Source organism: Melanerpes formicivorus, unplaced genomic scaffold (genome assembly GCF_026170545.1).
Source record: "Melanerpes formicivorus ecotype bairdi unplaced genomic scaffold, bMelFor1.0.p_v2 SCAF_9, whole genome shotgun sequence".
NCBI classification, from domain to species: Eukaryota; Metazoa; Chordata; class Aves; order Piciformes; family Picidae; genus Melanerpes; species Melanerpes formicivorus.
Window position 1 is genome coordinate 3,057,183 of NW_027142361.1, and position 23,700 is coordinate 3,080,882.

Sequence of the window (23,700 nt, forward strand, 5' to 3'; positions counted from 1 at the left end):
AAAGCCCAGCACAGAGACAGAGAGCGGCCGCACCGTGGAAAGGCGGAAGCAGGACTGAAAATAAAATGCCGGAGTGCCCAGGATATCTTTCCTACACTCCCAGTTCAGAGGGTGCTTCCTCCCACTTTACCAATGAAATTGTTTAGACTATTCCTTCCGTTTACCAACTTCCGTCCACCATATTCCCTTTCTTAAGGGGGCAACGTCAACCGGCCACAACACTCTTCTCTCTAGACTGAACAAGGCTGTCCTTTTTCAAATCTCCACCCAGAAAACACATTTTAGCAACTCTTTCATCACAGATTTCTTCAAAGACACTTTACAGTTCATAACTTCCCAGGTATTTCATATGTTGACAAGAACTCATAAATCTAAGTGTGTGTACACCCAGATACTGTGTGCATAGTTTGTTGGGGTTTTTTGTTGTGGTGGTGGTTGTTTTGGGTTTTTTTAATTGGAACTTGAAGTGTGATATCTGTTTTCTCCTATCTGTTGCTAGAATATCTACATACTTTGATGATCTTATTTCTTGAATACAAGGGAGCTCAGCACCTTGTGTAAGCATGTCAACATTCGACAGTATGAGGATCTCTATGTTGTAGAAACTAATTACGTAGATGATAGCAAACAGAAAAGGTGATGAAGATTTCAGTGCCCTCTGTCAAGATTTTGGATGTTCCAAGGGAACATCATTATTATTTGTTACAGTAAAATTTGTACTTGACTGTAAGCCAATGAGGTTCTTGCCTCAGGAAACCTGCATTCTGCTGAGCTAACAAAGAGAAAATATTCACAAGAAACATATGCACTTAATCCTAGCAGACTGTAGCATCTTAGGCTAAACTTCTTTTAAAAGCTTTTGGTTTGTTCAAGCCATTCCTATGCTTTTCCTTCAGAGGACCTATTATATCAAGATTAGGGCAAAAAGAAAGGTAATGTAGTAACAAGGATGACAGAACTTTCAAGATTTCACACTACAGTTCCACATGCTGCCTCTAATAGTATGTCACATGCTATGTCTACATTTACCACAGCTGTGAAAAAATTTCAAATACCTTATTTCAGCTTTACTGAGCAATGCATCCCATCGACTATCCAGGAAACTCAACTGTTTCAAGATTTTCACTTTATCAGCAGGTTCTGCTGACTCTGCAATTTTCTCTCCTTCATGCTTGATTACCTCAACGGTAGGTTTGTGGTCATCCAGCAACCTCTGAAGAAGCTACAGAGAAAGTAATCAAGCACCAGGTTATAAAGAAACACTGCAATAACACAAGTGTAAAACAGAAGCAGATAGACTTCTTGAAAACCCATTAAAGCAGGAAAAGCAACACCTTTATTGTGATGAAAGTGTGAACAATGCTAATCAAAACAGACACAAGCATACAACACACAAATCTGAGCCACCCCAAAACATGCACATTTTAGTTTCTTACTTGTTTTGTTGTGAACAGTAGTTCGACGAAACCCAAATAACCTCTTTGTTTTTTATAGAGTAAAGATGCATGGCAGCCCAGAGGAAAAAACAAGTTCTATTTAATATCATTGAGGCCAACATGCTGTATGGCTTTCTGGATTTGGCAACACAAAAATAATTCTGATATATATAAAATAAAATAGATATAGAACTATTGTATAATCAACTCATCAGTTCTTTGAGATACAACAGACTTCACTGATCTAGGCTAGCAAATTAACTTTTCATGAAAAACAAAACACACCTCTGTCTAAGATCCTCCCTTCCTTCATACTCTAGTTGCTTTTGGTAACATTAATATTTTGCCTCTGTGGATATCCCAACATGATGACTGTTATTGACCTTAACTTTTTATTAAATCTCCAAGTGGCAGTGGCCCACACAATCCAACTGCATGTTTCATGAGCACCATTATGGTTGGGGTTTTTTTCTAAAACAGAATAGAAAATTTGCAAAAAGCTGACAACCCTTCATAGTACTTCTACATTAGCACAGGCCACTTCCAGACAACATTCCAAGTAATTACCAATCATGATCGTATCACAATCTGGATTAAGAGTCCAGTATTTAAATCCATAATATGAAATGTTACTTTTGAATTACTACAATAAAAATTTCTATTTCCTACTTTCCAAATGATAAAGCACTGGATTTTATGTCTTCTCTTTTCCCAATAGATCTTTAACAATCCTTTCCAGATAGTGGCCATAATTCCAAAGAGACCACACAGTGTCACTCTTTGTCTTCTATCCCAGAACGTGAGCACTTCTTCCAGTACTGGACCGGCTCAACTATTGAACAGACGACTGCTTTAAACACCTCAGCACACTTCAGTGGAACATAAAACTCTTGAATGGACTTTATGGTTTGTCAAAGACTGAGAATTTGTTTGCATTGATCCACTGGAGAGAGAGAGACATTCTGAATGCATTTCACTTACTTTCTGTTCTTGTATTTGGGCCTTCACAACTTTGAATTCAGCAGATGGTTGTTTCTGATTAGCCACAAGGTCTTCTGTATCAATGAGCCAGCTAAGTAGAGATTCAAGGGCATCCTGAAATCTTCCACAGTGAAGGAGGGCTTCCTGCAATTGTGCAGCACGCTGGGCAACCTGAAAAAATAGCAGAGGATTAGGATACACTCATCTTTTATTTCTGTGAAATAAGTAGCTCAAATCTGTAGAACATCTGGCAATATGACTAAAAAATAATCTCACTTTCACAGATATTCATAACAGCACTATGGCACAATTTCACATTAATCTCTTGGGGGCGACAGATAAAAAATGGAAAGATGAAGTTGACACAGTAAACCAGACTACCCTGGTAGTTCCTTACAAGACATACTATTGTTTTATTTAGCTATAGCATTATGAAGTATGATGACAGAATGTTTGTGTTTCAGACAGTCTATTTTCCTTACAGAAAGATTGAACCAGGAACCCAAAGTAGCAACTCTTAATACAAGGGCAATAATCCTTTCAAAGGGAAGAGAAATATGAAACGAGAAGGCAAATAAGTGAACCACAGGTCTCTGTGGTTCTGCTGTGTCACTCTTTCAGGAAGACAGAGCAGAGGAAAATGAGCCCTGTTTCTACTTCCCAGCCTTTACATTTTCCAACAGCAGCTACTGCTGGAAAAGGACTCTTATGAAGCACAAAAAACCATCATCTGCAGCCACCTTTCCAAAGCAGTAGTATCTTCCAATGTCTCAAGCAATACATTTCTTAAGATACTACAAAGGAAATGTGCTACTAGCCACACAAAACTGGCCTGTATCACTGGCCTGTGCACTGTGCAGGTACAACAGTGGATATAAACAACTACAACAGAGTGAACTGGTATGGTGGCTCAGTTGGTAGCACATAAGACCCTTAATGGGAAGGTTGTGAGTTCAAGCCTGCAGTGGGCAGTAGTGTCCTCCCTACTCTAGTCGTGAGGTCTGTGGCAACAGGTTGGACTTGATGATCTTTGAGGTCCCTTCCAACCTTAGAAATACTGAAATAGTACTGAAATAGTACTGAAATACTGAAAACGTGTGAACAAAGAAAAACAACTACTTGAAAATGGCTGGCTCCAAATGACATAACTACCTTTCCCATGAATGTGCCACAATTACAGTCTCTTTGGGTTATCAAACTTGCCTGATCTCCTTAACCAGGAAGGAACACTCCTAGAGGAGTCTTTCCTGAACAAAACTCCAGGATAGACCTACAGAAAGTTTCACAAAGTCTTATAAATGATAGTAATACCCTCTGCTACCAGTGATATAAATCTTATCCTCAGAATTACTAACAACATGATTATATAAAGTAATATCGTTCATATTCTTAGTGAATATTTAATTTCCTGTATTTTGAAAGATGTCAGCAAGAAATAATAAAAAAATCATCACACAACAGAGGTAGACTATTATACAAAATAATAACCTTCTTATTAAGGGTCTTCCATCGGGTGTTGACATCTTCAAGGTCATGTTCCAGGTTTTCTGTGTTGGTACTTTTTGCAGCACTTTGAATAAGGCCTTGGCCCAACCAATTTACCTCCTGTTGTTTTACCTGCAGGGGTTCAATTTCTTCTTTCTGGAATACCTGCAGTGGAAATTCAAGACACGCATGAAACATCTTCTGACATAAAATGTATCTGGTGTTCCCATCACACTATACAACAACAACAAAAAATTCCTGGAAATTAAGTGTCTAGAAGAAATCACTTCTCATCAGTACCTTCCTAAAAAGAAGAAAAATCAATAAATCTAAACAGAATAGACCCAATCTAGCCTGAGTAACTGCAATACACCATAGAGGAAAAATAATGTACATTTCCATGAGTAATTTGAGACAGGACAGAAAGGGAGAGGGAGAGAGAAGGAGGAAAATTTTGGGGCGTGTGGTGGAGCAGGAAAGAAAGAAATTTAAATAAGGGTGCAGGAGGGCGGTGGGGATGGGAATGAGTTGTAAAGGAAATATTTCATCTATCTGTCTTATTACATATCTACAAAATCTACCAAAAACTGGCAGAGAAGAACTGTTTTCCTCAAATAAATAAACAAACATACACCAAGAGAGATAACTGAGCATTTTCCCCTAAATTAGGGCAAAAACAAAAGTTTCCAGTTAAAGAAACAGAAAAGGAAGAGAGATTTTAAGGAAGTTTTTAAAAGAACAGAAGGGTAACAGGTGAGGAGGCACTACAGATGCTGCTGAAACAGTATCTCAGCAGACGCCCAGGATAATGGGGTTTCATTCAGAGGGATATTCTTGCATATTACCAGGTCTTTGTCCATACCCAAACAGCAGTTAAAGCAAACAGAAAACTGCTCAATTTTGCACTTTCAGGTATTTAAGCTTTTTCAGAGCCAGATTAATACCGTTAGCAACAGCAATGTAAATCTCCATTTGTATTCAGCTACATCAGGCTGCTCTGACACCAGTGCCAATGAGATCAGAAAATGGCCTGAAGCCCCTGAATTAATTACACAGGCCAGTGAAAAATAACCAATGAATAAACAATGCTAAAGAATGCTCAACTTTTGACCCTAAATCCTTCTATTTCTATAGCAGCATTCAGCAACAATTTTGGTGTACACTTTGTGCATTCAAAGCAACCTTTCTCAACATCCTAAAAAGCAAGGATCACTGAACATAACAGTGACTCTGCTTTATAACAAAGAAAGTGTGGCAAATGATTGCTTTTAAAGCAGCAGACCTCAGGTGGCAAAACACACTTCCAACCAGCTTGACAAATCAATCTAGAAGCTAGATCAACTACCCTAAGCATGAGAGCTGAAATAAATTAAGCACCCCTACGAATTTTCTTCCTACAGCCAAAATCCCCTGAAAACTGGACTGTGGTTACATGAAAACAGAGAAGGTGCAACCAGCTGGCTGCTCCCAGAAAAAGGAAATCACTCGTGTTTTTCTCGACTGTAGGGTAGGGAGGAGTGTAATGGGTTGGGGCAGCCCCCCCTCCCCACCACGCGCAGAAATAACGACTCAGACAATCGGATTGCAAAAGTGATGGAAAGTTTAAATAGAACAGTGAGTGCGTGCAGAAAACTAGAAACACAGTGACAAGAGAGAGACCCAAAACAGACCCAGAGAGATCCCATTCCCACCTGAGGGTGCACCCAAACCCCCAGGGCTCCTCCTTCCCCCCCCCCCCCCCCCACTGCTAGGCTAGCCTCAGCTGGCCAGATCTGAGACTGCCCATCCCCCCGTGGCCTTGGGCCTAACCAGGCCCATGGCCGGGAGATCTCTCCCCCAGTTACCGGGTGGCGAGGAGGAAGGAAAGAGGAAGTGCCAGACCCCGCCGTGAGACTTATAGTGGTGCAAGGGATCATGGTAGGAAATAACCTAATTTCCTGTGTCCACCCACTGGGCTGGACTTCTGGACACAGGAAACACCCCTGTAGCAGAGGGCACCCAGCCCAAACTACAACAAGGAGACAGAGAAATATTTCCACACAGAACCATTAACAAATTTCTCTTTTATGTGCCATAAACTCTCATCTTTTGAGACCTATGTCCTGCCACTGAAAGGACTGATCTCCATAAATCTGCCCTTTAAAAACGTGTGCCTTCTTTGCAGAAAGAAGCTTAAAATAAATTACAATTATTGCTAAGGCCAAAGTTTACCAGAACAACTTAGCAACAAAGTTTGAAGGATCTCAGATTTCAACCAGAGTGGGAAGAAAAAAGATTACAGACCAAACAAACACCCTTTCCTTATTACAAAGCTTCACTTCTTACCTCATCCACCACTTGCAAAGTGCTGCAAGACCTTGCGCTTGTAAAATACTACTACTGCAACGTCAGATCTGCTTTCTGGCATGCAAATGCCGAAGGTAGCTTTCAGAAGAGTCGGCGAGCCTTTAATCTGCCTGCTTTGGAAACCACAAGGATCTGATACTACCGCTTATACCTTGATGAGTAAGGCAGCTCAGGCTGAACACACGGGCTGCAGTTGCCCTTGAATGGCCCTGTCTGTAACCACACTGTCCCAACACAGAACACTGCCAACACCGGGCACGGAAGAGGCACTTCCACATCAGGAATAACAGGCACCAAATGGTCAATAAGTAACCCTACCCCACACTGCTGGAAGAAACCATCCCTCTCAGAATGTGCCCCAACTCATTTTCTATACTTGTCTAATTTAGATACCCTGTGTGTGCTATGCGAAAAACACTGATTACTACATCTGCTAAATTCATTTAAAAAATAACATTTTTGCAAACAAACTTAAAGCTTTGAACAAGTATCTTTAACACTGCATTACAACTACGTCGCAGATCTACGGGTTGTGGTAGTCTTTTTAATTACCTTGTTAGACAATAAGCCATTGCAGACTGTATCTAAGGTTTCTTGGATGCCAGAAGTCCAGATATTGCCTTTACTTCTCCCTGGGAAAGCTTTCGGACAGTTTAGAGTACTATCTAATTCAAGCTGTTGAACAGAAAATTCCGTTTCATTTGAGCCTCTATGTGCTATACCAGATTCCTCTGTATCAGACAAAATCTCATCTTTTGCTAAATCCAAGTCACTAGTATTTACAGCAACATTCACAAAATAAACATCTACGTGAGGAGATGCCTCATCCACATAATCCTCCTCTACTGTTGTGACTTGTGTTTTTTCATGAACTTCATACGCATTTTGCACATCGTTTATGTTCAGGGAAACAGTTCTTCCACCACCCTGAAGAGGACCTTCCTGTGACTGAGTTCCCTCTTTGAAGCCTTCTAAGTGAGAGTATTTCCCTCCCACTTCTTCCTGATCACTCTCACATGTCCGTGCACGGCTCTGTTTTACTTTTCCAGAGGGAAAAGTGTCATGCAATGTTGATCTGCAGCTTTCTTTGACAGGGACACTAATGCTTGCAAGCAGTGGGGTTTGCTGCTCTCTGCAAGTTGCTGGGAAATATGTTCTGAACTGACCTACTGCTTGGATATCCTCTGCAGAAGATAAACTTTGTACTTGAGCTTGCTCCCCTGCTAACAGTGTATCTTGTTTTTCTTCCCTTTCTGTTGGAGGGCTGCATAAACCAGAATCATCCTCTTCTGAGGTAAGAGAATTGGTACCCCCATTTGCATTTGCCCAACCTAGCTGTATCTGACAGATCAGCAGTTTCGTTAAAGGAGCATTCACTTTTATTTGTGTAATCTGAAAAGTTGGGTGGAACAAACATTCTCCATGATCGCCTGTGCTCCTTCTTTTCTGTGTGAGACCTGGCTTTGGGTAATCCAGCTGTCTGAATTATATCGCTGTTAAGTTTGAGAGCATCAAAGATCATTTTTTCATCTAACCTGCTAGCTTCACAGCTTTGGAGTTCAAAAACACTGGAAGAAGTAAGGGCACCATTGGAGCACAAAGTGCTGATGTCCAGTGTTCTGTGGCTGTAGGGTAAGGTCCGATCTGTGAAATGCCTCGAGGAGAGGCTGCCCTTGGAGCCTGAATCAATCTGTTCATTCAGCCGTACAGTGTCATAGATAGACCTCTGGGGAACGTAGCAGTCTTCAATATTTAGATCTTCGTCTTCTTCCCCTTTGCTAACACACAGAGGGTTCTGACGCAGACAGTCTGGCCTGCTAAGTGGCTTTCCCATCCTCAAAGTATTTGCAAAAGTGCACCACTATACCTCCGTTTTCATGGATATAGGGGAAACATTAAAAAAACTAGCACTCTGAATAATTATAGCAAAGTTGCCCTTAGCATAAGATGCATAGATACAAAATACACATCATAACTTATGAGGTGGCTGAGATAATTCATAATTAGTGGATCAGTTTTAATGCAACTTTACCTGGATGTGAGGTTCCCCCTGACTCTAAATATAAAGTGCTTCATTAAGAAAGTAACAGAAACTTCCCAATGTCACAGAAAAAGGATAACAAAACCCAGCAGTGGCTCAAGTATTTCATATACTCCACAGAAGGCTTCATGTATTTTTCCACGTCAGATTCTGTATCTGAAATCTCCCAAATAAGCCTCCCAAATGAAGAAGCATTAGAGAAGGCAGCACATTATCTTTTGTAGGTAACTGCTTAACTGTAATCCATTTAACTGGTTTGCAGAGTTCCATCTCCTTTATAAATAAACCATGGTGTAACAGCTTAAAAAGACAGAATCCACAGTGGCTAAGACGCAGACAAAGGCACGGAGCAAATTTTGGGGGGGAATAAGTTAAATTCAGAACAGTAAGAATAATAAACCAGCCCTTTACTTTTTTGGCAGTAGTTATAAATAACCTTGATCCGAAAGGCAGCTGATCCTCTTGTACTAGGCTTGTCTCTGGTGCCTCCACAAGTGCCTCATCACTTTCCAGTGGCCAAGCCAATGCGTCCTTTTAGCAGAAAGTCAGAAAACAAATGTTTCAGGCTGTTTCTTCCAATACCGTCCTGAAGAACTGTTTAAGGCAACCCCAGAGCAGAGCAAGCACGGCGTATCCCCCTGAAGGCACGGCAGGTTTGCAAAGGGCAGGTACCGGCTACACGCTGCAGAGAGGGGGGTGTCCTCTCTCCTTCCCCTTCATTTCCGAAGCGCAGCTGCGAAGGAGACGAGGGAGAAACACACACCCCATCTCCCCCCCCCCCCCCGCCTCAGCAAGCGCCCGGCGAGGCCGTCCGGCTTTGCAGCTCGCCCCGTTCGCTCCCCCGCGGGCCGGCGACGCCCGCCCAGCGCTGGTCTGCAAGGAACGCCCCGTTTCGCTCTTCAATCAACATCTGCTACCGGCCCACCCGCGCCCGCAGCGCCGTTCTGGGGGCTGTCCCCCTTCCCCCCGCCGCCTCCTTATCTCCTCAGTCCTCCGCGCCTTCACTTCTCCTTCATCCTGGTGCCGGTAGCGTGGGGCGGGCTGGGCCGCGGCGGCGGGGGGCAGATGGCGGGAGGCCTCGCTGCCCGCCCGGCGGTGACATCACGCACGCCTCAGCCCGCTCGCTCGTTAGCACGGGAGGAGGCAGCCGAGGCCGCACGCTGCCCCCGAGCCGGGGCTGCCCGGCCCAGCAGGCAAGCAGGGCGCGGCTCTGTAAGGTGAGCCGGCACCTCTCCTACCAGCACTTTGCTGAGGGAGATCTCAGTAACCAGCTGCATTGCTCTCAGCCACCGTCAGCACCCCACCGCCCAGTCTAATAAAGTCCTCTTTTACCGGGTCACTTCCACACGAAAGTTAAATTGAAACTATATGTGTATTACATAAACAACCAACCAACCAAACCAAAACCCCCAAGCTCGGTTTTAGTGATTAGGTCTTGGAGAAAGTTACATATTACTCCACTTGACCGGCAAAGAGAGACTTTCAGTTCTGATTCTCCCCTGTCTGGTTCATGGCTCTGAGGGTGGTGGTGACTGCTATCCAACGAATGTGGATGCACCAAGCCACCCCACTCCCAATGAAAGAAACACTGGAATTTTGGGAAAATATCTATATTTAGAAAACTTTTATTTATGGGACTTGAAGTGGCACAAAACCAGCCTAACAGGACAAAGATTCAGGCTTTGGTCATTTACATTTACTACAACTACCTGAAAGGTGGTTGTAGCCGGAAAGGGGTAGGTCTCTTCTCCCAGGCAACCAGCACCAGAACAAAGGGACACAGTCTCAAGCTGCGCCAGGGGAGGTTTAGACTCGAGGTGAGGAGAAAGTTCTTCACTGAGTGAGTCGTTTGTCATTGGAATGGGCTGCCCAGGGAGGTGGTGGAGTCACTGTCCCTGGAGGTGTTCAAGAGGGGATTGGACGTGGCACTTGGTGCCATGGTCTAGTCATGGGGTCTGTGTTCATAGGTTGGACTCGATGATCCTCGAGGTCTCTTCCAACCTTAGTTATACTGTGATACATCTTTTAAATACTGTTCAACACTTTGCACCTACACTTCTGGCTCTTAATCATGTAGGTGTAGGGTTGGAAGGCTCACAGGCAACTCACCAAGAGTACGGGAGAAGCTGTCATACCCAGGCTGCTCTGCTCCTGTAGAAACCATACCCCTAATGACCAGAGACCAGCACTGCTTCTGTGACAGCAGCCATCAGTTACAGTGGCAATTCAGACTGCAGTTTAAGGAGAGCATATGGTGCTTAGTGCTAGAACTTAACATAAGGCATTAACTGCAATCAGCTAGAGCTTTCCACGTTAAGCAGTGAGCAGGATACACTGTATGCAAGAAATACAAACACACAGCACTTCATGTTTATTGGTTTAGTTGATACACAGCCAGATACATATCAAAATACTAAAGCTATGCCAGACAAATCCTCTCTTCCTCCTGTCTGGTGAGCAGCCATAGCATTAAAATTATGCCAAACGGATACTCACCTTTGGATTATCCAACTGAGAATATATACTATAAAGGTAAAGATGAGAAAAGCATTTTTTAAGGTCCTGTCATCCATGGTTATTCTCAGACAAAATACAAGCCTTACTGAACACTCGTATGCCTCACTGAATTCAAAGAGTGCTGCACCATTTTATAGGGGAACTATATGACTGGAATTGGTCTGTATGTGTTCTACAGCAAAATGATTAACATTTGAAAAATATTTTAACATTCTGCACTGTATCTACTGAATGCATATGAATTTCATATGATGCATCAGCCACCTCAAAAAAAGTTTGAAGGATTGCTATTTTACCTGCTTTTCAACACAGACCCTAACTGCAGTAAATCTGATGGAAGGTTACTTATTCCAAGGTTTGTAAACCAGTGCTTGGGGAAAAGCAACACTTCTTGTTTCTTACTGAACATAAACCTCTGATTGTTCTTTCAATATTATCTGCCTTCAAAGCGAAAATCAGAGGACAAGCACCCTCTAACAAAAGATGTGTAGATGTGGCCCTTAGGGGCATGGTTTAGTGGTGGACTTGGCCATGATAGGTTAACTATTGAACCTGATGGTCTTAAAGGTCTTTTCCAATTTAAAAGATTCCATGATTCTGTAACATAAGCCAATTACAATCTTAGTACAAGCTCACTGGCAGGAATACTCCAGGCTCACTAAAAATCCCCATAAAGTCTAATTAGAAGGCAACTTCTAATGACTATAACTACTTTTATTCCAAAAGTAAAAGCAAAAATCAAATGAACCACTTACTGATAAAAGCTGTAACACTGCTGTGTCACTTTTACTAAGAATAATGCCTTCTAATAGCAAAGAACGATGAAAAGGTTTCATGAAGCAATATAATTCAACTTCTGGGGGTTTTCTTTCTCTGTTTCAGAGAGCCTAGCTGCAAATACTGCTCCTACCACAAACATCCTAGCACTGTATGACTATTCAAACCCAGGGCATTTGGTTCAGCCCTTTTGCACAATTGTGTTTTGCTTTTGAAAAATGGTGGTAGACTCAGTATGACTCTAAAGACCTAACTAACTTTCCTTTTAGCAGCAATCTATGCATTCAGGTTCTCAAGAAAAAAAGGGTCTAACAAAGCCAAGTTAATTAGTAATTAATTTTACATGATTCATATTAATTGAGACAAATTCTTCATTTGATTATACTCTTCCTGGAGTACTCTGTGAAGTAGGAGGCATGGTTCTCCTTTCAAATGTATTCCATTGGAGATTTTAATATACAGAAAGCATACTTTATATCTGCATTGTAAAACAGATGTAGTTTAACACTGACAATAAGTACTTTCAATTTAACGCTCCATACTTACTGGTAAGTAGATTACAAAGAAGTAATATTAAATGAAACAAGTATGTATGTGTGTGTGTTTGTGTGTGTATATACATATTACAAAATACATCGCCAAGATTGTTTATTTTGTAAAAATAATTATGCATTCTAATGTCATGCCAAGAAGATGCACAAAGATGTAACTCTTTGTACATAAAAATTGGTCAAACCACAAAACCCTCCTCTGGCCCATTACATGAGATTCTTCCCTGAAGAGAGTTAAGATTTTATGTGAATAAATCTGTCTACCAAAGAACAACTACTTTTATTTACTCTTGTGGAATAGAAGTTGATTGTCCTTGATCACAGAAGCTAAAGCTGTAAGAAGTTAGACTGTGGGTTTGTGGCCACAGCTACATTTTCAGGTTGTGTGTGTTTGTGTACGTGCAAATACACGATGAGTAGAGTAGGATTTGTGGGAGCCAGCCTCCCTACATTTGGCTGCCTCCGGTAAAATTGCTCCCTTGAAGAGTAGAGTATGAAGAAGTACATTACCTGTTGTAATTTTGCTGTGCCCCAGTAGAGGGGCGAGCAACTGATGTCATTTACCTGGACCTGAGCAAAGCCTTCGACACTGTCCCGCACCACATCCTGGTCTCCAAACTGGTGACACATGGGTTTGATGGGTGGACCACTAGATGGATAAGGAACTGGCTTGATGGCCGCACCCAAAGAGTAGCTGTCAATGGGTCCATGTCCCAGTGGAGGCCAGTGACAAGCGGAGTCCCTCAGGGATCAGTCCTGGGACCTGTCTTGTTCAACATCTTTGTGGGTGACATGGACAGTGGCATTGAGTGCACCCTCAGCAAGTTTGCTGATGACACCAAGCTGTGTGGTGCAGCAGACACGCTGGAGGGAAGGGAAGCCATCCAGAGGGACCTTGACAGGCTGGAGAGGTGGGCACAAGCCAACCTCATGAGGTTCAATAAGAGCAAGTGCAGGGTCCTGCATCTGGGTCGAGGCAATCCCAGGCACAAATACAGGCTGGGCAGTGACTGGCTGGAAAGCAGCCCTGAGGAGAGAGACTTGGGGGTGCTGGTGGACAAGAAGCTCAACATGAGCTCTCAATGTGCACTTGCAGCCCGCAAAGCCAATCAGATCCTGGGCTGCATCAGGAGAAGTGTGGCTAGCAGGTCGAGGGAGATGATCCTCCCCCTCTACTCAGCCCTGGTGAGACCCCACCTGGAGTACTGTGTCCAGTTCTGGAGCCCCTATTACAAGAGGGATGTGGAGGTGCTGGAGCGTGTCCAGAGAAGGGCCACAAGGATGATCAGAGGGCTGGAGCACCTCTCCTATGAGGACAGACTGAAGGAGTTGGGGCTGTTCAGTCTGCAGAAGGGAAGGCTCCGAGGTGACCTAATTGTGGCCTTCCAGTATCTGAAGGGGGCCTACAGGAAGGCTGGGGAAGGACTTCTCAGGATCTCAGGTAGTGGTAGGACTAGGGGGAATGGAATGAAGCTGGAGGCAGGGAGATTCAGGCTAGATGTGAGGAGGAGGTTCTTCACCATGAGAGTGGTGAAACCCTGGAATGGGTTGTCCAGGGAGGTGGTCGAGGCCCCGTCCCTGGAGGTGTTTAAGACCAGGCTGGATGAGGCTTTGGCCATCCTGATCTAGTGTGGGGTGTCCCTGCCCATGGCAGGGGGGTTGGAACTAGATGATCCTTGTGGTCCCTTCCAACCCTGAACAATACTATGATACTATGAACTCATACTGAGTATTAAGCAAGTAAACACTGATGCTGATCCTTCTGCTGTCAGTATCCCTTTGCTACCTACCACCATCACCCAGTAAAATTCCCCATCTATTTCCTTTCTTCAAAGGATTCCCACTCTGCTTCTTTATTTCTATATTTGCTCCTCACTTCTTTAAACAGCTCCTTCACCTTTCCATCACTTTTTGCCTCATGTTTAATGGCACTGTGTTTTCACTCATAAGCAGAAGTATGGCCTAAAATAGTTGCTTCAAGCAAAACTTATTTCCAGAATTATGAATATCTAATATAAGTACAATCCTGGGATAGCCTTCTGGATATAAACATGCTACTATCACTGTTCTCCATTATGCCATTATGGTTTTTTGGTGTTTTTGTCACAAAAGGTCTTTGGTTGCAGGCACACTATCTCCCCATAGAGGCAGCCTGCATAAATGAGAGAAGGCTCTCGTTCCTTAATTGTATAACTGCTCTGTCTTGTCCAAACAACAAAAAGATGTATATAGTAACAAAGACCTGAAGCTGTGTATGATGTATCAAAATTCAAGAAATGTCGTAAAATCAGAAATAACAAACTGAAATCCTGTACAGCTAGTGCTAGAGCAATCACAGAAGGAGCTTTTGTTGGTTTTCTCATAGCTGAAGTGTTTTACTAACCATATACAAAGGAAAGCCAATTGTTTATCTTTTAAATTGAGACAGACATGTTAGGACAGATTGGCATACCATGTTAATCCTTCCAGTCTCATGGAATCCCCTCATAAAGTATCTATTTGTTCACGATTTTTGTTTTTATTTACGCATTCTTAAAGACCATCCAAACTTAGAGAAACCTGCACTCCACATTCCCAGTTTTAAGTCTCCAGTGGTAGGTTCCTTTGTAACTGCGTTTGGCCTGAACAGACAAAACGCGCCCTCTGCTGGGCTAAGTAGATGATGACTTCTTTTCAAGGCCACCTTTTGAACAGCAGTTACCAAGTCCCTTTAGGAAGGGTTACTTTTATGGTTAACTGTGAACCAGTGTACAACTCATAAAACTTTTTAATCAATGCTAGATGGAAATTAAACCAAAGCAGCACAGGATATTCACAGTGCTACTACACAGACATTAGGAGACTGATCTTTTTCAAACACTGTGTAGACTTCTACACGTGTGTAGAGCTGATGGGGCTTTCCAGCAAGCACTGGAAATTTGTTTATTGTAATCTAAACCAAGCAAATATCTGCGATTAATTTCAGTAATTAACACTATCACAATAACATATTTTTTTGAGCTGGACAGGGATTGTCAGCTGGCATATTAAAAAATCTATGCACAGATTTAAAGTGCATTTTTGACAGGGATGCTACAGTAAAATCCCAGTATACAAGGGGGATTATTTTACCTGATTTCTTCTTACTAGCATATTTCTGCATAAGGGTGGGATTCAGTGAAGTAAAACTGACCAGTGTGCCAGAACAGAAAATGACAAAAGGTAAAGTCTTAAACCTAAACATGCTGAAGCTTGTAACCATCTGAAAAAAAACCTAAACTACTCAGATGAGCAAAGTGAATACGGACTGATAACACTGGAGCCCAAAATTCTCACCAGAGTGAATAATAAAGTTTGTGTAATACAGGGACATCAGAATAGAGACAATACGAAGTTCTCCAAAATTTAAATGGACTGTGTAAGAAAACAAGATAGTGAAGAGAGGAGAGGGAACTAGGGTGCAGAAGCTGTGAGCTGGGCTGCAAAGTTATCCATGTCTGCCAAGCCATAGCAAAAGAAAGTGTCTCTGGACCATGAGAACATACCCAGTTTGAAACAGATAAAAAGCATACAGGTAGAACTGAGTGCTGTGAAATAAGACTCCAAAGTCTGCATTTAACCATCCCCTTTTCCAGTGGCATTTAAAAAATTGAATTGTGGCAAAATACTGTGTAGCAGTAAGAAGGGAATCTTCCTACCTTGAATGTATCCAGCTGCTGATTAATAGTCTCTGTTTCCATTCCAACAGGACCTTGTGACTCCTCATGCTCTTCAGCTCTCCCAAGCAGACTGGAAAATTCTTTTAGCTTACTGTAAAACTCCTCAACATGACTAATAGTATCCTCCACTTGATCTTCCCTGGCTTTTGCTCTGTCTAGCAGCTTGCTGCATTGTTTATTTAAAGCTTCCAAGTCTCTTTTTATACCAGCAAGATCAGGAGAAGCTTCAGCCTCTGTGGCTAGCATCATTTTACAATTTTTATTAGCATTTTCATTATTCATTATAAGATCCTCCAGCTTTTTCAGTAAACGTTTTATGTCCTCTCTCTGTGATTGCAATACCGTGAGATCTCTTCCAACTGCAGCCATGCTATCAAGTTCATCATCAAACTCTGCAAACTGAGAGAACATCTCTCGGATGCTGTTTTGGAAATGGCCGATTCCCTGAAGTTTTGTCTCTAAGAATGAGCATCTATCTTCAACTTTCTGGTTCACTGCACTGTATTCTTGCTCCAAAGATTCAGCTTGGAGCAAGAGGTCAGAAACACCTGCTGAATCAGAAACTTCTATCACCAAGTCTTGGGCAAGTTTTTTTGCTAAATCAACATGAGGCTTTAATGCCTGCAAGGCTTTGTGCTGAGCCTGCATCATCACCAGGTGTTTGTTACTGAATGACTGAGGTCCAAGTGAGTCATGAGCTTCTAGATACTCTTTGGCAATTTTAAGCTGTTTTTCAGTTTCCCTGGATGATTCCTGAAACTCTTTCAGCCTTTGTGCCATATTTTCCAAGCACTCTTTCTTCTTATGTAGTTGCTCTGTGACCACATTCACTTTCTGATTCAGCAGCGTAGTTTCTTCTTGAACAGTTTCTTTATCTGTTTGACTTGCACTGAGCAAACTTTCAGCAGTACTATTTAATAGCTCCACCATCCCATGGTGTTTATCCAGGTCCTTCTGCCAGGCCCTCACCTGAACAATAGAATTCTCTATTTCAACAGGGTTTATGCCAACTTTTAACTCACACAGGTTGTTTTGGCACTTCTCTATCCATGGCTTTAGATTTTCTACATGCTGCTTGTATTTGAGGGCTTTCTCTAGACAATCTGTTAATTTATCTTGCCTTTCTTTTACCTGCTTATTCATTTCATCCCAGTTACTTCTGAGCGTGGCAAGCTGGGATTGTAATGCTGCCTTGTCAGCTCCTTGAGTCTTCTGTAATATACTTTCTCCTTCTGCAACAATTCTTTCATATGGACTAATCTGTTCAGTCATGGTCTCCTTAAAATCTTTCTGTTCTTCAATTAGTGATTGCAAGGTATCCAATTTGGCTGATATAGGACGAGCCTGGTTCAGCTCTTCATTTTTTTTGCCTAGCCAGGCCTGAAAGTCCTTAGACATTTGGTGGAACTGATGAGAAGTGGCGTATGCTGACTGAAGCTGCTGAACATGGCTATCTACAAAAGAGAAGACAAACATAGAGGTTCATTATCAGAACCTGTTAGAATTCAGTGAAGAAATAAAAATTAATATTGATTCATTTGTGAATGATCACTAATGTAAGGAAAGCTAGTCCTTAGTGGGTAGTGTTCAACTGAAAGACAACCAATTTTCATACAAGGGAGCAGTGAAAGCATTTGGACATGAGTCAAATGAACTGAGCTTTGGCAATGTGTGTCTACATGCATCCCATTCAGGCAGATTTAGAGGGTAAAACCCATACAGTTGTGTTTCATGGTATTCTGAAGTATAAGCCCAGAGAACATTAAGTGATCTAGCCTAGTATCTTCTAACTCATGGCCTGCAGGTAATACGTATTGTTAGGAAGAGTCTTTGAAGTTCCTCATGACCAGAGGAAATAAAAAAGCTAAAATTGATGATGCTACAGAGAGCAAAGTATTATATTACTTGCAGTGTATTACTTGTTCAGTTCTGTTTTTCACAGAGTAGTAGAGGAAGGCTGCACATTACCATCATCCTTCTGCCACAGTCAGCTTTAGACAATTACCACTGTTTCACGAAGACATTAACTGTTGCTTGCCTAAAAATTAAAAATTTGCTGTAACACTCTGCATCTATGCAGTTAGGTAGCTCAATGAACAGCATCCTTTTTTGGTATTCTCATTCAGTGAAGATGCACCTGAAGGAAGAGATGAGAAAAGCAGCCCTGCTATTGTGCTTCAAATTCTTTCCCAAACTAGAGATTCCAAGTACTGTTTTTACCTTTTCTAGGTATGGGGACACTCCTAAATTCTAATGTGCTACTGCTTGAGGGTTGGACTGGATAGAGAGGTGGCATTGGGCTCAGCTCACTCAACACCTTGATAAAGACAATATACTAAGATGTCTTACTTTACACATTAGTTACTAATTTTCCTTAAATCAATACTAACCTGCTTTTTGATCAATATCCTTAAATAATTTTAAGATGCCATCTAACTGTCTTGTAAGTTCAGCTTTCAAATACTCTTCTCTAACCAGTGTTGAGAGCTCTTCACAAAGAGCTTGAGCTGCCTTTATATTCTTCATTTCTTGTTCTATTTCCTCCTTCATTTCTCTAGCAATTTCCAGTTGTTGTTTCATAGCATCAGGTTGTGTACTCACAGCCAGGCTGCTGCTTAGTTTGCTATCCAAGGCACTTAACTTATCAGACAAAGTTCTGAGTAGACTTTGATACTCTGTGCTTTTCAGAAAGGCTTGGTCAATTCTGTCACATCTGTTCCACAGCTGGCCAGTTAGACTGTCCCATTTTTGTGCCACAGCTGCCAGCTGCTCTTTTACAATTTTATGAGAGGGTGGATGTTCACCAGGTCTCTTCAGAATGCCTTCACCAGCCATAGTTAATTGCTCGTATTGTGGCTTTCTGGTGTCAAACTCCTTGAGCAGAATCTGTGAAGAAAGAAAAAGTTAACAAGCAGTTACCTCACAAAGAAAAGAAGCAAAGTGCTTCTGACAAAAATCATGTACAATTTGTTGTAGCTAAGCTCTTATTGAGTAATCAGCCTTCAAGTTTAAAAGCCGTTGAGATAATTGCATCTTTTTCAGATAAACTGAGTTGTTTCCAAGTGCTTCCATCAAAGAACCATAAAAAATGAGGTTAATTTACACATCATCTAATGGAAATCCAATCAGTAGATACAAGTAAAGAATGAATTCTACTCTAGCACTACTGTAATTAGGTTACCATACCACGTCAAATAATTGCTGTTTAGTTTCAAGCAGTGTCTTCTTTCTTTGACAGCTTCAATATTTGTCTTAGGACAGAACTTCAAAGAAAGCTTATTCTTACATAACACTGCAATCTGTTGTTATAGCACTGAGGATATTTGGATAATTCACAAAATGCGTGCTGTAAGACCTTTGAAGTTTACATCACTGGTTCCCAGTTTCTGACAGTATGTGACAGTGCTTTCAGAAGAAGGGACACATACAATGGTTTTACTTTACACAACACTGCACACATTTTATTTTTATGTCAGTTAGGTCCAACTTTTAAGGGCTGTTAAGTGATACATGATAGTCTTAGAATGGCCTCTGTCTAGATTTCTGAAGCACTTACAAACCAGTATGAAGTAATTTTCACATAGTATTAGAACATAGTTCATGTTTTTAAACACTTAATTTTGATCAATATTGACATGCCAGTTTTAACAACATTTTTGCAAAATAAAGTTCCCATCACAATTTAAAATGACTGGCAGCAATAGAAATGTTTGAAATTAAAATGTCTACTTTCTGCAGTTATCTGGTTTAACTTTTGTTTATTTGTAGTTAGCTGTATTTCTGTAAGTAAGCTATTCCACTTTTTCATTCTCTGTTTTGTCTTTCACACTCTTGGGGAGGGAATTGGCAGGTCTCATAGATAGGGCTTTAAACTAGTTTCGAAGGGGGAAGGGGTTGAAACCAGTCCCCCCAGGCTGGGGTCTGGGGGTGATAAGCCAGAGCCAGAGGTGAAACCAGCAGCCCGGATGAAGTGCATGTACACTAATGCACGAAGCATGGGCAACAAACAAGAGGAGCTGGAAGCCTTGCTGCAGCAGGAAAGTTATGATGTAGTTGCCATCACAGAGATGTGGTGGGACGACTCACATGACTGGAGCGCTGCAATTGATGGCTACAGGCTCTTCAGGAGAGACAGGCAAGGAAGAAGGGGTGGAGGGGTGGCCCTGTACATCAGGGAGGCACTAGATGCCATTGAGACGGAGATTAGGGACGATCAGGTTGAGTGCCTGTGGGTAAGAATTAGAGGGAAGGCCAACAGGGCTGACATCCTGGTTGGAGCCTGTTATAGACCACCCAACCAGGAGGAGGATGTTGATGAGTCATTCTATAGGCATCTTAAGGCTGTCTCAAGATTGCCTGACCTTGTTCTCATGGGTGACTTCAACTTGCCTGATATCTGCTGGGATCTTAACATAGCAGAGAAGTGGCAATCTAGGAGGTTCTTAGAATGCATGGAGGACAGCTTCTTATCCCAGGTGCTGCAAGAGCCTACCAGGGGCAAGGCTATGCTTGACCTCCTCTTCACCAATAGGGAAGGGTTGGTGGGTGATGTGGTGGTTGGAGGGTGTTTGGGGGCCAGTGACCACGACATAATTGAATTCTCATTATTTGGTCAAGCTAAGAGGGGTAGCAAGAAGACCTCCACTCTGGATTTCCGGAGGGCAGACTTCAGGCTACTCAAGGAACTAATTCAGAGGGTTCCTTGGGATAAAGCCCTTAAAAACAAAGGGGTCCAGGAGAGCTGGTCCTACTTCAAGGAAGAACTGTTGAAGGCTCAGGGACAGGCTGTGCCAATGTGCCGGAAGATGAGCCGCCGGGGCAGACGGCCAGCCTGGATGGTTAAAGAACTTTTAATGGAACTAAGGGAAAAAAAGAGGGTGTATCACCTTTGGAAGAGAGGGGAGGCAACCCGGGAAAAATTTAAGGATGTTGCTAGGTCTTGCAGGAAGAAAATTAGGGAGGCAAAAGCGCACTTGGAGCTTAGTCTGGCCTCTGCTGTGAAGGACAACAAAAAGTCCTTCTATAAATACATTAATAGCAAGAGGAAGGGCAGAGACAACCTCCACTCCTTGGTGGACACGGAGGGGAACGTTGTGATAAGGGAAGAGGAAAAGGCAGAGATACTTAACACCTTCTTTGCCTCAATTTTTACTAGCAGGACAGAATGTCTTCCAGACAGCTGGCCTCCAGAGCTGGCAGAAGGAGCCAGGGAGCAGCATAGTTTTCCACTGTTCCAAAATGGGGCAGTTGGTGATCTGCTCAGCCGCCTGGATCCCCACAAGTCCATGGGACCAGATGGGATCCATCCTAGGGTGCTGAGGGAGCTGTCAGAGGAGCTGGCCAAGCCGCTCTCCATCATTTTTCAGCAGTCCTGGCTCACTGGCGAGGTCCCAGAGGACTGGAAGCTGGCCAACGTGGTGCCCATCCACAAGAAGGGCCGGTTGGATGAGCCAGGGAATTATAGGCCTGTTAGCCTGACCTCAGTGCCAGGCAAGATCATGGAACAGGTCATCCTGAGTGCATTAACACAGCACTTAGAGGATGGCCAAGTGATCAGGCTCAGCCAACATGGATTTAGGAAGGGCAGGTCCTGCCTGACCAACCTGATCTCCTTCTATGATCAGGTGACCCGCCTGGTGGATGTGGGGAGGCCTGTGGATGTAGTTTACCTGGACTTCAGCAAGGCCTTTGACACCGTCCCCCATAGCAAACTCCTGGCCATGCTGTCAGCCCATGGCTTGGACAGCAGCACTCTGAGCTGGGTTAGGAACTGGCTGGATGGCCGAACCCAGAGAGTGGTGGTGAATGGTGTCACATCCAGCTGGCGGCCAGTCAGTAGTGGAGTGCCCCAGGGATCAGTGCTGGGCCCCATCCTCTTTAACATCTTTATTGATGATCTGGATGAGGGCATTGAGTCCATCATCAGTAAATTTGCTGATGACACCAAGCTGGGGACAGGAGTTGATCTGCTAGAGGGTTGAGAGGCTTTGCAGAGAGACCTCGACAGGCTGGACAGATGGGCAGAGTCCAACGGCATGAGATTTAACGCATCCAAGTGCCGGGTTCTGCACATTGGCCACAACAACCCCATGCAGTGCTACAGGCTGGGGTCAGAGTGGCTGGAGAGCAGCCAGGCAGAGAGGGACCTGGGGGTGCTGGTTGATGGTAGGATGAACATGAGCCTGCAGTGTGCCCAGGTGGCCAAGAGGGCCAATGGCATCCTGGCCTGCATTAAGAACAGTGTGGCCAGCAGGAGCAGGGAGGTCATTCTGCCCCTGTACACTGCACTGGTTAGGCCACACCTCGAGTACTGTGTCCAGTTCTGGGCCCCTCAGTTTAGGAAGGATGTTGACTTGCTGGAACGAGTCCAGAGAAGGGCAACGAAGTTGGTGAGGGGCTTGGAACACAAGCCCTATGAGGAGAGACTGAGGGAGCTGGGGCTGCTTAGCCTGGAGAGGAGGAGACTCAGGGGTGACCTCATTACTCTCTACAACTACCTGAAGGGGGGTTGTAAACAGGCAGAGGTTGGTCTCTTCTCCCGGGCAGCCAGCACCAGAACAAGAGGACACAGTCTGAGGCTGCGCCAGGGGAAGTTCAGGCTGGAGGTCAGGAGGAAGTTTTACACAGAGAGAGTGATTGCCCATTGGAATGGACTGCCCGGGGAGGTGGTGGAGTCGCCGTCACTGGAGGTGTTCAGGAGGAGACTTGACAGGGTGCTTGGTTACATGGGTTAGTTGATTAGGTGGTGTTGGGTGATAGGTTGGACGCGATGATCTTGAAGGTCTCTTCCAACCTGGTTTATTCTATTCTATTCTATTCTATTCTATTCTATTCTATTCTATTCTATTCTATTCTATTCTATCTATTCACAGTACTGCATTTCACTTAACTTCATAATTTTATTAGCTACTGGCACAGTCCAGTGAATAAAATCTCAACAAGTTAGTTCTACAGCATAGACTGTATATGAAGACTGATCATAAAATGTTACACACAGAGTCAAATTTACAAAACTTCACAGGAACAATTCTTATTTTACTACAGAGGAATCACAGCATCTTGGTCAAAACCAAAACATGTATCACAGCATCAGTATCTCCTCAGTATCTTTTTCATTTAGCTGTTCTGATCTTTCTTCGCTCTTAACAATAATTTTATCTTGTAATTACTGTAGTCAAGTATGACTTCAGCTTGCTGATAGTTGCTGATAAACAACTGTGATGGCTCATGCTAATCATGGCTGTACTCAGTCCAGATGGAAAACAGTACTTTGCTAATAGCAAAGAAACCAAGCAAACTTAAATCAGTAATGCGTGTTGGTGCTACTCACCTGAACTTGTTGCTTTTGCGTATTCAGCATATTAGGATCAATTGATAGTGGTCCCAGCACGCTGACCATTAGCTCCTTTTCTACAAGCCAGTGCTTTAGCTGAGCCTCTGCTGTCTGGAACTGGGTCAGGTAATTTGAAGATTCCTCCAGCTTTTGTTGTCTTTCAGATGTAACTTGATTGAGCTCTTTCCATTTAGAATCTAACAATGATAATGTTACCACATTGCATGCATGCTCTAGCAGACGGGTTGTCAGACTACAGACTATGTATGAAACATAAACAGAGCTCTCTAATGGGGTTTCTTGCTGATTAACTCCAGATGCCTTATTGCAGTGACTCAGCAAATGCATCTTTTACCAGACCCATATATGCTTCGATGAAGGTCTGCAGTACAGCACAGCCACATGCAGAAGCCCCAATTTAGGCTGCTACACTGACCAGTCCTCTGAAAGAGCACATCTCTTTCAAATGAGGGGATTAACTGCCTCATTTAGACATCTAAACCATAATGACAGCAAGAATATTTCTGCACATAGG

General features: G+C 43.0%; 1 protein-coding gene across 23 annotated transcripts in view; it reads right to left on the reverse strand.

Annotated features, from left to right (window-relative positions):
* DST (dystonin) overlaps positions 1 to 23,700 on the reverse strand; it is a 523,559-nt gene that overhangs the window by 105,540 nt on the left and 394,319 nt on the right. For all 23 annotated transcript variants that reach the window (XM_068142981.1, XM_068142971.1, XM_068142968.1 and 20 more), the window contains 6 exons: positions 23,163 to 23,362; positions 18,223 to 18,718; positions 15,812 to 17,286; positions 3,906 to 4,067; positions 2,418 to 2,588; positions 1,056 to 1,222 (listed from right to left, as the gene is read on the reverse strand). In XM_068142981.1, coding sequence (XP_067999082.1) covers positions 1,056 to 1,222; positions 2,418 to 2,588; positions 3,906 to 4,067; positions 15,812 to 17,286; positions 18,223 to 18,718; positions 23,163 to 23,362 — 2,671 coding nt within the window. The remainder of the gene's footprint in view (positions 1 to 1,055; positions 1,223 to 2,417; positions 2,589 to 3,905; positions 4,068 to 15,811; positions 17,287 to 18,222; positions 18,719 to 23,162; positions 23,363 to 23,700) is intronic.